General features: G+C 39.0%; 2 protein-coding genes across 4 annotated transcripts; both read left to right on the forward strand.

Annotated features, from left to right (window-relative positions):
* Positions 624 to 6728, forward strand: LOC18603656 (phytochrome B). Of its 2 annotated transcripts, none has more exons than XM_007035745.2 (4): positions 624 to 3037; positions 3418 to 4225; positions 5045 to 5338; positions 5728 to 6728. In XM_007035745.2, the coding sequence occupies exons 1-4, from the start codon at positions 943 to 945 to the stop codon at positions 5945 to 5947; spliced, it is 3417 nt and encodes a 1138-aa protein (XP_007035807.2). In that variant the 5' UTR covers positions 624 to 942; the 3' UTR covers positions 5948 to 6728. The 2 variants fall into 2 exon arrangements, with proteins under 2 accessions (XP_007035807.2, XP_007035808.2); XM_007035746.2 differs by having other exon boundaries at positions 763 to 3037; positions 5660 to 6728.
* On the forward strand, positions 9001 to 14231 carry LOC18603658. Of its 2 annotated transcripts, XM_007035749.2 has the most exons (13): positions 9001 to 9523; positions 9686 to 10100; positions 10197 to 10848; positions 11150 to 11190; positions 11392 to 11460; positions 11674 to 11774; positions 11942 to 12020; positions 12174 to 12272; positions 12388 to 12456; positions 12579 to 12628; positions 12754 to 12835; positions 13079 to 13173; positions 13601 to 14231. In XM_007035749.2, the coding sequence occupies exons 1-13, from the start codon at positions 9117 to 9119 to the stop codon at positions 13725 to 13727; spliced, it is 2286 nt and encodes a 761-aa protein (XP_007035811.2). In that variant the 5' UTR covers positions 9001 to 9116; the 3' UTR covers positions 13728 to 14231. The 2 variants fall into 2 exon arrangements, with proteins under 2 accessions (XP_007035811.2, XP_017975280.1); XM_018119791.1 differs by lacking the exon at positions 13601 to 14231 and having other exon boundaries at positions 13068 to 13164.

The following is a 14387-nucleotide window of genomic DNA, read 5'->3' on the forward strand; positions in this document are numbered from 1 at the left end:
GCTTCATTGCCCATCTGGCAAATGAAGGCTTCTTTATGTTTGAATTCTTGCCTTTAAATGTGAAAAGGTCATATTGTGGAAGACACAGGACTGAGTCGTGAGAGAGAGATCAGCTGTATATAGAGGAATAAACAAATGACAAGGAAGCAAGCATGCAGCCGCAGTTTCCCAATGAAGAAATGATGAGGAAAGGTTGCTTTCTTTGCTGTGATGCGGCAATACTTAAGACGGTAAGTATTTATTCTTTTATATAAATTTTTCGGGCCAATGCTTAAAAAATGGATAGAATTAAAGCTGTTTTTATATTTATGTGAATGAAAAAGAAGAAACAGAAGAAGAGGACGGAAAAAAAAAACTGTCAAGGGGCCTACACAAGAACTCATGTCCACCAATCAAATGGTTTGCTTTTTATTCCCGACCCTCGTAGATCTGTCCTTTGCCATCAGTAATTTCCAGCACAGAAAGAAAAAATAAAAAAAATGAAGCATATACTGTTATTTTAAAGGAGAAATTGAATATCAAGCCAAGAAATAAAACTTTTTTTCCCTTCCCAGTTTCTGCTGCCCCCACTCCCCAAAGGTATCAACCGAAAGAAAGCAACAGACACCCCGAACCTAGGCATTGGATCACAAAAACAAAAGCCAAACCCAACATCAAAACACACTCCCACACTCTCACAGATTGCTTTCGATTCATTCAAAAAGGTTTGTGAACTTCTATTCCTTTTTCCACCCAAAGGGGAAAAAAAAATCTGAAGGAATTCTCCCAATCCCACTGCAAAGACACACACGCCAGCATCTGCATGCCCACGTGGGTCTGTCAGCACTACTTTCCCCCAAAACCTATCTCCTGACCCAACACTTTATAAACAGAATTTTCGAAGCCAGGGAAACAAAAAAATCAGCGGGGAAAGCAAGAAAGGACAAAGAAGTTAACAGAGTAATGGCTTCTGGGGGCAGAGCAGTTCACTCCCAGCATCAGCAGCAGCAGCAGCAAGCTCAGTCTTCGGGCACCAGCAACATGAGGGCGCCCCGCGGGCATAACCACCAGGCTGACTCCGTCAGCAAAGCCATTGCTCAGTACACGGTTGACGCTCGACTCCATGCTGTTTTCGAACAATCTGGGGAAACCGGTAAGTCCTTTGATTACTCCCAATCCGTTAGAACCACCACCCAATCCGTTCCAGAACAACAAATCACAGCTTATCTGTCTAAAATCCAAAGAGGCGGGCACATCCAGCCATTTGGCTGCATGATGGCAGTTGACGAACCCAGTTTCCGCGTCATCGCGTACAGCGAAAACGCCCGTGAGATGCTTGGAATAACCCCTCAATCTGTTCCCAATTTGGAGAAAACCGAAGTGCTCACAATTGGGACTGATGTTCGCACCCTTTTCACACCTTCCAGCGCAACTCTGTTAGAAAAAGCCTTCGGGGCGCGCGAAATCACGTTGCTGAATCCGGTTTGGATTCACTCTAAGAACTCAGGGAAACCCTTTTACGCTATTTTGCATAGGATTGATGTTGGAATTGTGATTGATTTGGAACCTGCTAGAACAGAGGACCCTGCCCTGTCTATTGCAGGGGCTGTCCAGTCACAAAAATTAGCTGTCCGTGCAATTTCTCAGTTGCAATCCCTCCCCGGTGGCGATATTAAACTCTTGTGTGATACTGTTGTGGAGAGTGTTCAAGAGCTTACCGGATATGATAGGGTAATGGTTTATAAGTTTCATGAGGATGAGCATGGGGAGGTTGTGGCTGAGAGTAAAAGGCCTGACTTTGATCCTTACATTGGCTTACATTATCCTGCATCTGATATTCCTCAGGCGTCGAGGTTTTTGTTTAAGCAGAACAGAGTTAGGATGATAGTGGACTGCCATGCCACGCCTGTGCGTGTGGTTCAGGATGATGGGTTGATGCAGCCTCTGTGCTTGGTTGGTTCCACTCTTCGTGCTCCTCACGGTTGCCATGCTCAGTATATGGCTAATATGGGGTCAATTGCTTCTTTGGCAATGGCAGTTATTATCAATGGAAATGATGAGGAAGCTATTGGGGGAAGAAATTCAATGAGGCTTTGGGGTTTGGTTGTTTGTCATCATACTTCTGCTCGTTGCATTCCATTTCCCCTTCGATATGCTTGTGAGTTCCTAATGCAAGCGTTTGGACTTCAATTGAATATGGAATTGCAATTGGCATCTCAGTTGTCGGAGAAACGTGTTTTAAGGACTCAAACTCTTTTGTGTGATATGCTTCTTCGTGACTCTCCAACTGGGATTGTTACTCAAAGTCCCAGCATTATGGATCTTGTGAAATGTGATGGGGCTGCTCTTTATTACCAAGGTAAATACTACCCATTAGGTGTGACGCCAACTGAGGCCCAGATAAAAAATATTGTCGAGTGGTTGTTGGAATTCCACGGAGACTCAACAGGTTTAAGCACAGACAGTTTGGCTGATGCTGGCCACCCTGGGGCAGCCTCACTTGGGGATGCAGTTTGTGGGATGGCTGTTGCCTATATCACTAAAAGGGATTTTCTATTTTGGTTCCGGTCCCACACAGCAAAAGAGATTAAGTGGGGTGGTGCAAAGCATCACCCAGAGGACAAGGATGATGGACAAAGAATGCACCCACGGTCTTCATTCAAGGCATTTCTGGAAGTGGTCAAAAGTCGGAGTTTGCCATGGGAGAATGCAGAAATGGATGCAATTCACTCACTGCAGCTTATTCTGCGTGACTCATTCAGGGATACTGAAGCAAGCAATTCTAAAGCTGTTGTACATGCTCAGCTTGGGGAACTAGAGCTACAAGGAGTGGATGAACTCAGCTCAGTTGCAAGAGAAATGGTGAGGTTAATAGAGACTGCAACTGCTCCCATATTTGCTGTAGATGTTGAAGGTCTCATTAATGGGTGGAATGCAAAGGTTGCAGAACTGACAGGGCTCTCAGTTGAGGAAGCCATGGGGAAGTCTTTGGTTCATGATCTTGTTTACAAGGAATATCAAGAAACTGTCGACAAGCTTCTTAGTCGTGCTTTGCAAGGTAATCCTCTTTCGTATATTATCATTTTCCTTACCACCTCAAAAATCTTCTATAGGTATTCTGATATCTTTTTCAGTTTATTTTGTGTAAGAATGCAATATACCAATCGGAATGAAACCGAGTGAAAAGAGGGATCAATCTAAAAGGAGTTCTATTTTTGCAGCCTTGTTAGTACGTTGATGCACATTCAAGGTTATATCAAATTGTACAAAAAATAAGCACTAATGCAGTTCATTCTAATGGTATCACGTCCACATTTGTCATTTCATGGGAATCAAAACTCCCTCTTCCTACACCATTCTTCACAGTGATGATTAGTATTTTCCAAACAGCTTAGTATTTGCTTTAAAGGTGTGTTTATTTTCACTCAATTGATGCAGGTGAAGAAGATAAAAATGTAGAGATAAAATTGAGGACTTTTGGCTCAGAAGGTCATAAAAAGGCTATATATGTGGTGGTCAATGCTTGCTCCAGTAAGGATTATAAAAATAATATAGTTGGAGTTTGCTTTGTTGGTCAGGATGTTACTGGTCAAAAGGTGGTGATGGACAAATTTATCCACATACAAGGTGATTATAAGGCCATTGTTCATAGTCCCAATCCTTTGATCCCACCCATTTTTGCTTCAGATGAAAACACATGTTGCTTGGAGTGGAACACAGCCATGGAAAAGCTCACTGGGTGGACTCGAGAGGAAATCATTGGAAAAATGTTGGTTGGTGAGGTTTTCGGCAGTTACTGTCGTCTCAAGGGTCCAGATGCTTTGACGAAATTCATGATTGTTTTACACAATGCCATTGGAGGGCAGGAGGCAGATAAGTTCCCTTTTTCCTTCTTTGACCGCAACGGGAAATTTGTGCAGGCACTCTTGACAGCAAATGAAAGGGTCAATATGGAAGGCCAGGTTGTAGGAGCCTTTTGCTTCCTGCAGATTGCAAGTCCAGAGTTGCAGCAAGCACTGAAAGTCCAGAGGCAACAGGAAAAGAAGTGCTTTGCTAGGATGAAAGAGTTGACCTACATTTGCCAGGAGATTAAGAGTCCTTTGAATGGGATCCGCTTTACTAACTCACTTTTGGAAGCTACAGAACTGACTGAAGATCAAAAGCAGTTTCTTGAGACTAGTGCTGCTTGCGAGAAGCAAATGTTGAAGATTATAAGAGATGTTGATGTGGAGAGCATTGAGGACGGGTGAGTCTCCTCACCATATTATTTCTAAAACCAGATATTAAATTTTACGGATTGCATGCATGTACATCAGGAATTATCTTGGTCTCAATTGTCTGATTTCTATAATAGTACTTTTAGGGAACAAACATGTGATGCTAGACTATTGAACACTATTTCATCTGTGGCAATTACATTTGTTAGATTTATTTCTTGATTATGGATGCAATCGCATTCAAATCTAACTCAGAACGATGAGAGTGGAAATGGGAATTACTGCTTTATAGTTGCCTTGACTCTAACTATGTTTAAAATGTTCTTTTTATGGAAAGTTATCTTCCAACACTGCATTCATTGTGTAAGATGCATGCTTCTCTTTCTCGATCACTATGGAGGTGCCTTATCCTTAAGGTTGTTGCCACAACATCTCATTTTGGAAATGTTTATTTGACTCTGTTGTCAGTTGGTTTGAAAGTTAACTATAGCAAAGTTGTGAAAGTTGAATCGGTAAAACATTTGTTTAAGTCAAAGTTGTGAAAGTTGAATCAGAAAAACTTTTGTTTATGTCACTTGATTGTGTGCCATCAACCATGAATCTATTTCTTAAGTTTGTATCTGTATTTTCTCTTCTCAATATGGCTTTGGGAAACTGAAGGCAAACCACAAGTTGGATTGCTGAATCTTTGGACTGAAATTTGCATTTCTATTTCATCTAGTCTTTCTGTGATTTCTACTCTATTCAAGATCAGGCATTTATTAATATTTTTATCTAAATCCCCTCAGCATAATTTTACTGATGAGGAAGACATTATCTAATTGTTCACTTGCTTTTGTTGGAATTAGTTCTATGGAGCTTGAAAGGGCTGACTTTTATCTTGGGAGTGTCATAAATGCTGTTGTTAGCCAAGTAATGCTACTGCTGAGGGAAAGAAATCTGCAGTTAATTCGGGATATTCCCGAGGAGATCAAAACTCTGGCTGTTTATGGTGATCAGGCGAGAATCCAACAGGTATTGGCCGATTTTTTGTTGAATATGGTGCGTCATGCACCATCTGCCGAAGGTTGGGTAGAGATTCATGTTCGTCCCAATTTGAAGCGAATTTCTGACGGACTCACTATTGTGCGTACTGAATTCAGGTATTTTGCTTTCAATCTTTTATGCATTACACAGGATTAGTGTCAATGGTTATGCTAACTAATATACCAAAGAAAAGGAAAAACTACAATATAATTTTATTGGAGTCAAAATTATATAATCATGACATTAAAGCTAAAGACATAATATGTTCTGGAAAACTTGGTTCTGCAATAAGTGTAAATTTTATGTGAAGTTCAAACCTGTAGAAGAAGTTAAGCGACAATGTACTTCATGAGACCTTAGATATGGCTATTATTTGTAGTTTCTTCAATAAGTGCAAATATGTGAGGGAATGAGCAGCATTTGTTCTTTTTTCTTAGATTAATGATGGCATGAATCCTGTTTATGTCCTGGTGCTAATTCCACAAACAATGGTGTATTTGTGAAGGATGGTATGCCCTGGTGAAGGTCTTCCTCCTGAATTGGTTCAAGACATGTTCCATAGCAGTCGATGGATGACACAAGAAGGCTTAGGGTTGAGCATGTGCCGAAAAATCTTAAAGCTTATGAATGGTGAGGTCCAATATATCAGAGAATCAGAAAGATGTTATTTCTTAATCATCCTCGAACTTCCTGTACCTCGGAGAGGCTCAAAGAGTGTTGACTAGGTTATCTGCCCTTGAGATCCCTGATATTTCAGACGTTCATCAAATTTAACCTGAGTTCTTTTTCTGTCATATCCCCAAACCTGTGCTTATCCCAGTTTCATGGCTTATACATGACCTAGAGCCACCTGATTCAGATGATGGTACTCAACAGATCTGAAAATTCTGGTCTAATCATGTTGAAATGTTATTAGCGCTTGCTGTTTCCCTGTATGTTCCAGATCAAACAACCTTATCATATGAGCCAAGCTGATCGAATCCTTGCCCTGGGTGTAGTTGTAAAAAATCATAATGATGCAGATTGTGCTGCATATTGTGAACTGTTGTGTTATTCATCAAGCAGGAGTAAATGAGAGAAATTATAGAATGTTGTAGACCCTTGCACAGCAAAAAGCTGTTGTGGTACTGGGCTTGCGGTCAGATTGAGAAGCTGTCTCCCCGCCACAACATATATTCTAGATGTATCATATGAGTTAGATCTTCTCATGATCCTAAGATAATTGTAACATATCCACCTACCTTAGGTTTTGCGCTCAAAAGTTTTTCCTTTCCCCTCCCCATGTAATAAAATGAGTTCTCCTGCTCTGGTTGTTGAAATTTATGTAACCCTAGTATTCTGACAATCTGATATATATGTGCTTCTCCTTGTAATTAGTGAGGAATTTTTCTTTAGAGAGGATAAGTTAGGAATAATTTACGGGTTTGATACTTTCATCCTACTTGCCATTGGTTGTGAAACAGATATAGTTGTCTATATGGTATAGTGCTGCATTTAGTAGGTGAATGATTGATCGAATTTACCATTATTGGGATGTTGTACTCTAGTGCAAGACTTAATCTGTTGTCTTTTAAACTAAAGTTAGCATTAGCTGAGAGCTGCCAAGTTATGAAGTTATCGTATCCTGCTTTTTGCCAATCACAAATTGGAGCCTTGTTCTTTAAGGCCTACCCTTTTCCCCCTTCTTTCTTCTTTTTATCTTTTCTCTTGTGGTGGGAGTAGCTACCAGGTGCCCAATACCTCCTTGGATTGTTGCATCTTGAGCCATAAAGAATAAAGCTAGAAGATGAAAAAGAAAAGCTTGAATATCTTCTTGACAGTAAATGAATCCCACTTAAGAATTTTTGATTAAGCATGCCTAGATTTAATGCCAGCAATGTTAGTTAAATAGCATAGCATAGCATACAATTCATGGATGGATGCATGCATGCATGCATGTTACCTACTCAATATACATGAAGAGTAATATTATATGAATGGTCTAAGCAGCAGTTGGAAACAGTCACTGAAATTAGGTATGGAATGATGAGGCTTTCCATGTCATCTTCTGCCAATTTCAATCAAAATTTATCTCCAAAGCATGTGGGTTTAAGATAAGGATGCATGACATCCCAATGCTTGGAGGGGGGGCTTGTCCTTTTGCTGGTAAACCCTTTTTTTAACAGGGATGTAACTGTCACTTGATTCTTTCCACCGGTCGTGAAATATTGTGCTTCGATTCAAAGTACCAAAAGGTCGAAGAATCAAAGATTTTTGCTGCTGCTGCTGCAGATTGTCCCTATCAAGCATTGAACCTTAAAAATTCTATGTGCGTGCACGTCCTTGATCATGCTGTGCACGCAAACAAAATAGGAAAAAAAATTAAAAAAAAAAAAACACAAAAAAAAAGAAAAAAGAGAAAGTCGACAACTTGCCTCTTGCTTTTCAAGATGAAATTAACTCGTAATTAGATAGGAACAAAAACCCAATAATTATTTTTGTTTATATTTTCTTTTCATTAATTACTTTGCTCATGAATTTCTAACATTATCGATTCTATAAAACAAGTATTTAGTAAGTATATATTTATCAAAATAATCAAAATTTTTTTAAATATTTATGTTTGAATAAACTTCTATACTACAAAATCTTTTGTCCTGGATAAAAACGTTTACATATTTAGAAACCTTTGAAGAAAGGCAGGAAGACCAAATAAGCTAAGTTGTCCAATTGGTAATAGTGTTTTGGAAAACTAGAAGCAAGGGGTGGGAACAAGGATTCTTTCTCACCTTTAGTGCCAATACTTCTTCCTTGAGAGATACTTACCTCTGAAGCAAAAACCTGAAAAAAAAATGTATGATTTAGACAGCTTTTAGATGATTTACCCAAAATTGAAAATAGACGAGCTTCACTTCACAATACAAAATATTTGCCTCTTTTAATATGACACGTGTTTAATTTTTTTTATTGAACTCTTCCACTTTAATTGTTTATTATTTTCTAACTTTAATGTTACTTTGTGTGACCAAGGAGAGATTTGTAATGCCTATGTTCATAGGTTTACTATTTTAAGTCGGCAGAATGAATTTGTGCATATGCAAATTTAAGTAATTTAAAACCTAAGCTAATATCTCTTAAATTCTAGAATTGGGTTCTTTTCGTCTTTAAATGTTTGTCTTGTTTTTATTTTTATGACAATCAAGATAAAATTTTTTTATTTTGATATATTTTTAATTTTTTAATATAAAAGATTAAAAAAAAAAGATTGATGGAAATATTAAATTAAACCCCCCAAATTTCAACGAGTTCATTAATTTTTAATTAAACAAATTGTGGGTTGGAAGTATCAAAAAGGGGGGGGTGGGTGGGTTGGACGTAGGCTTGGAAGGGGGCTGCAAGCCTTTAAGCGGAAAAGTGAAAGCAGAAATCCTCCCCAAAAAGAGCCAATTCCCCAATTCGCGTGTGTGACAAACTCGCAACGTGGATTGGACCGTAAGTAAAAATCCATCACTTTGATAGGCTAATACCCACCACGTGAGTTAGTGGCGCGTGGGAGTGCATTGTGGGGGTATTTAAACAACTGGTCCAAACAGTTTTAGATTCATATGATAATAATGAGATAAAACAAACACACACACAAAAACGGAAACCGCCCAAAACCAGAGAAAAGGCGAAGAAAGAAAATCAAAACCAAAAAAAAAAAAAGAGAAAAGAAAAAAGGTGGAGTCTTTGAGTCTTGACCTCTTAAAAGAGAAGAGAGTTTCTAGAGAAAGAGAGAGAGAGAGAGAGAGAAAGAGTGGATTTAAGTCAGAGGCAAAGAGAGAGAGAGGGAGTTCATTGATAAATCTATATCTTATCGAAGCTTTGAAAGGCCCATGCTTTGGATTTGATTGGTGAAGGGAAAGAAAAGCCAAAATGGAAACGCCTCCAGCGGAGGAGCTTTTGAGGAAGATCCAAGAACTGGAAGCGGGACATGCGCATCTCAAGCAGGAAATGTCAAGGTTGAAACAATCCGGGGAGTCAAAGCCCGACTCCGCTCGTCAAAGATCCCACTCTACATCCCCTCAACGCCCTCGATTCCCGGGGGCGGCGGCTGCTGCTTCTTGGAAGAAAGGTTCGGGTTCGTTTCGACATTCGTCGCCGTTGCAAAGAGAGAGCAGAAGCAGTGGTACGGTAAATGGCGGCGAAAGTGGAGGCGGAGGAAGAACCGGGAACATCGGGCCAGCTGCCGTTAATTTCACTAATGGCCAGTATCTGAATATATTACAGTCTCTGGGACAATCTGTTCATATATTTGATCTCAGTGGCCGTATAATTTATTGGTAAGTGAAAAAAAAAAGGTTTCTTTTTTTCGATTATTTAGTTGCAAAAGTTCATTTTCTTATTTCCTAAATTAGTGATTAATGATATGATTCAGTCTGATAGTTATATAAGGAGCATTGTCATTTGTGCATTTGCGGTTTTTTTTTTTTTTTGGTTTGCAGGAACCGAACTGCTGAAAAGCTTTATGGTTATTCCGCAGCAGAGGCTTTAGGGCAAGATGCCATTGAGCTTCTTGTTGACCCTAGGGACTTTGCGGTCGCGCATAATATATTTCATCGTGTTACCATGGGGGAGAGTTGGACTGGACAATTTCCGGTTAAGAATAAAATGGGGGAGAGGTTTTCGGCAGTTGCAACCAATACTCCTTTTTATGATGATGATGGTACTTTGGTTGGAATCATTTGTGTATCCACTGATTCTCGACCTTTTCAAGAGATGAGAGTTGCACTGTCAGCTGAAAGGCAACCAGAAGGAGATTCAACCTTTAGCCGGTCTAAAAATGCTGTCTCGGCCAAGCTTGGTCTTGATCCTCAGCAGCCTCTGCAAACTGCAATTGCTTCGAAAATAACAAATTTGGTATTAGTTCCCATAATTTTTTAATGTTTTGTGGTTGGAATTTTTTTTTTTATTTGTAGTTTGGCATGTGTTGATTGTTAAATATTATTAACGCAGGCGTCTAAGGTGAGCAACAAAGTGAAGTCCAGAATGAGGACTGGAGAGAATTGTTTTGATCGTGAAGGGGGATGTGGAGATAGTCATTGTTCTCAACATGGTTTCTCTGATGCCGCTTGTTCTGATCATAAAGAGGATGCAACTTCCAGTGGAGCCAGTACACCTAGGGGAGATGTACACCCATCTGCCTTTGGTGTGTTTTCTCCTTTTGACGAGAAGTCCCCAGTGAAAACCTCTAGAGATTCTGGTGATGAAAGTGAAGGAAAACCTGCAATCCAAAAGCTTATTACTTTAATGGGTAAAAAAGGGATATCATGGCCTTGGAAGGGGAATGATCGAGAAGCATCAGAGGCAAGGACTACCCGGTTTGTTTGGCCTTGGTTGGGAAATGATCAAGAGAGTGAAACATTTCAACAAAAGGGCCCATTTTCTGGTACAAAAGCTGAAGTCCATGTTAATGAAAGTAATAGACCTGTCAATATTGAGGCAACAGGTTCCTGGTCATCCTCTGTTAATGTTAACAGCACAAGCAGTGTCAGCAGTTGTGGGAGTACCAGCAGTAGTGCTGTTAATAAAGTTGATATGGACACTGATTGTTTAGATTATGAAATCTTGTGGGAAGACTTGACAATTGGAGATCAAATTGGGCAAGGTAAGGTTCTTTCAAGTGAACAGCAACTGGGAGACATGAAGATAGGAACCACTAGTTTGTGCTTTAAACTTTACTGTGATTCTTTCTCTTCACCCTTTTTTGGTGTTGGTATATCAAAGCCGATGCATGAAACCAAATGTCTACCGGACATTCATGTCATTAGCTGAGAACTTGTTCATTGACTCAAAGCTCTGTCCATGTTTTATTTTTTTTAATACTGTATTATTTATTTCGTTTTGATGTTTTTCGTGGATATATATTATTTTAATACTTATGTTATTTTTGTTCGCTTTCCTCACAGGTTCTTGTGGAACTGTGTATTATGGTCTGTGGTATGGATCAGTATGTTCTTCTGCTCCTTTCATTACCTTCACTTTTGAGAGGACGTACAAACACATTATAGATGAATCCAAATTAAAAATTTAGATGTGTTCCTTTTTACTCTCCCGTTATTTATTGGTATTAAATGGCAAGGAGGGAGCATGAAAAACATTCTCATAATCTTATGAATTCTGTAATTTAACCATATTCATGTTATTGCAGGATGTTGCTGTCAAGGTATTCTCCAAGCAGGAATATTCAGATGATGTGATACATTCCTTTCGACAGGAGGTGTGCTTTATTGTTAAATTACCTTTCACTGTTGTTTACGTACTTAGTAATATATTTTTCTTTCTTTGGTGGTAACTTTAGAATCATGCAATACACATCCCATCTTTGCTTGATTGTGTGCATTCACCAACTGACCAAAGCCACTGAATTTGTTGTTGTTTGTTTCTTCCTGTTGTCAAATGCTGCTCTCACTATTTTGCTTTTGCTTTGAAGGTATCTCTGATGAAAAGACTTCGGCATCCAAATGTTCTGCTGTTCATGGGAGCTGTGACTTCACCTCAACGTCTCTGCATTGTCACAGAGTTCCTTCCACGGTTCAATCTCAACTTTCTTTTTGAAATTCTTATAATGCTGGCACTCGTATTTGTAACTTTCACATTGTGTATCTAGTGTTCTGGAGGACAGTAATTTCTTTTTATTTATGTCAAGCAGTTTACTTCTTGGCTTGATGAATGCTTATATTTATGTCCTATTGATGCAGGGGGAGTTTGTTTCGCTTACTACAGAGGAATACTACCAAATTAGATTGGAGACGGCGTGTTCATATGGCTTTGGATATTGTGAGTATCAACTATATATTCAATTTTATGGTGATTCTCTTGTTGTGATGGATATAGTGCCATCATGTGTTGGTCTGCATTTGTTTTTATTTCATTCTTCTTGCATCACTGGGGTACCCCTTCCCTCTGTCAATTCATCTTAAACTTTTACAGGCACGAGGTGTGAATTATCTTCATCACTGCAATCCACCTATCATTCATCGTGATTTGAAGTCTTCAAATCTCCTGGTTGATAAGAATTGGACTGTGAAGGTTTGCCATTAGTTATGTGCATCTTTTTAATTGCAAATCCAGTTTTGGTTTACTTTAGGGTTTTGAGGGTACTTTTCTTAATTGAGGTAAAAGTAACGTAATTGTATTTGAACAGGTAGGCGATTTTGGTTTGTCACGACTCAAGCATGAAACATTTCTCACAACAAAGACTGGGAAAGGAACGGTATTTACTGATACCTCTATTTGCTTCATCAATAATATTAATCTAATGAGTTTAATCATTTTGGGAGGATGCTTAACTTTCTAGTTACCTGGTGGACTTATAAGTACCATGTTTTTTTGTAGCCTCAATGGATGGCGCCGGAAGTTCTTCGTAATGAGCCCTCAGATGAGAAGTATGTTGCTCTCTCTCCTCTCCTTTTTGCAGACAAAGCAAATTGCCCAGCCCCCATCCCCGTTGCATTCACCTTTTTTCTCGCTGCTGACCTTGTATTTCTTGTTCCTGTTGGGAAACACTTAGGTCCGATGTTTATAGTTTTGGAGTGATATTGTGGGAGCTTGCTACTGAGAAGATACCTTGGGATAATCTCAACTCAATGCAGGTATAGTTTTCATTAGAAAGATTTGCTAGTCATTCTTGTAGGAAGAATGAAACATCACCAAATAAACTGCTCTCCTCTATAGAGAAGGTCTATGTTGGTACTTGAATGATATTATAAAAATAAAAAAAAGTTTGCTGGAAAATGTGAATATTTTTTAGAGTAATTTTCCTTTAGAAACGATTGGGCATTGCATGTCTTGTAGCTCTGGGTATATGAACAACAGTTTGTTTAGGATATTTGCAGGTGATTGGAGCTGTAGGGTTCATGAACCAACGGCTAGAGATTCCAAAGGAAGTAGATCCACGGTGGGCTTCTATAATTGAGAGCTGCTGGCACAGGTGCTCATCTCCTCGTGATGTTCACATGGTTTTTTTTTTTTGTATTTTTCTAGATCCAGTGGTAAAGGTTTAGCAGTAGATACCAATGCATAATTTAATGTGATGGACCAAGAGTCATTTAGGAGTCTCTGGTATGGCATTATGTTAATCGATTGAGGTACATATGCAATGATTAAGGTTAGCCTTTGCCATGTAGTGTGTGCTAGGACTTTACAATTTGATTTGCAGTCATCTTATACGGCCTGAATTATTCAAGTACCATTTGGGTAATTGGCTTAGGTAGTACTCTAGGTATTGATTATGAACCAGTTATCTTCAGAAGTAAAACCAATTTTCTTTTTCCCTTTTATATATTCATTATAATTTCCAACTATGATACAATTTATGATTGTGATCTAATATGAACCTACAACTTTTCCAAAACCAGTGATCCACAGTGCCGGCCAGCACTCCAGGAACTACTGGAAAAGCTTAGAGATCTGCAAAGACAGTATACTATCCAATTTCAGCAAGCCCGAAACTTGGCTGGAGATGGCTCTCAAAAGGAATCGTGAATCAAATGTATGTGTTTTTTGTTCTATTCTTTCCTTTCCAGCAAAAGCTGTAGAAGCATGGGCAGTTTTTCTGCAAAACTTTTGCACCCCTTGCTGTTCAGCTGATGGTAACCACAAATTTGCCACTTAGACTTGTTGCATTCGCCTTGAAAAACTCATTCCAGACAAAGAAAGACGAAAAGGAGGTAGTAGCTGGCACCATGCGAGCATTGCCCGCCCTAAGTTTGAAGGTGATTAGCTGGTTGTGAGATGTTTTTTATACTCTGACATCATAAAAATCTTTGAAAATCTGTCAGTGGTGCCGTTGTGTAATTAGAGTCATGTTGGTTGGGATCATGTCTCCTGTGATTTTTAAATGACGAGCATGTCAGGACTACTAAGGAAAGTTGTACAGAATACACAAATCTCTACATTGGAGTAAATAGAGTGAGATTAATGTCTTGCTTTGTTTGTTATTTACCACTAAAATGGGAATGCTTTGTTACTTCCATAGTTTCTGGGTCACTTGTATCACCAATTTTTCATGTTCCGTGGTTTCATGTCTGCAAGGAAATGCTTTGAATTCAATGAATAGCCTTGGACTTTAGTGGATTGAGAAACAACTCATTAAAATATTTGGTCTTGGCTTTGGGTTTAAATGTTGGAAATATGAGTGGGATT

The sequence above is a fragment of the Theobroma cacao genome, chromosome 4 (assembly GCF_000208745.1).
Source record: "Theobroma cacao cultivar B97-61/B2 chromosome 4, Criollo_cocoa_genome_V2, whole genome shotgun sequence".
NCBI classification, from domain to species: domain Eukaryota; kingdom Viridiplantae; phylum Streptophyta; class Magnoliopsida; order Malvales; family Malvaceae; genus Theobroma; species Theobroma cacao.

Bases quoted from the DNA above. Each gene is read 5' to 3' on its own strand.
- LOC18603656 (XM_007035745.2), top strand. From the start codon at position 943: ATGGCTTCTGGGGGCAGAGCAGTTCACTCCCAGCATCAGCAGCAGCAG. The intron at 4,226-5,044 runs GTGAGTCTCCTC...TGTTGGAATTAG, and splicing joins GTGGAGAGCATTGAGGACGG to TTCTATGGAGCTTGAAAGGG. The intron at 5,339-5,727 runs GTATTTTGCTTT...GTATTTGTGAAG, and splicing joins ATTGTGCGTACTGAATTCAG to GATGGTATGCCCTGGTGAAG.
- LOC18603658 (XM_007035749.2), top strand. From the start codon at position 9,117: ATGGAAACGCCTCCAGCGGAGGAGCTTTTGAGGAAGATCCAAGAACTG. The intron at 9,524-9,685 runs GTAAGTGAAAAA...TTTGGTTTGCAG, and splicing joins AGTGGCCGTATAATTTATTG to GAACCGAACTGCTGAAAAGC. The intron at 12,836-13,078 runs GTATAGTTTTCA...GGATATTTGCAG, and splicing joins ATAATCTCAACTCAATGCAG to GTGATTGGAGCTGTAGGGTT.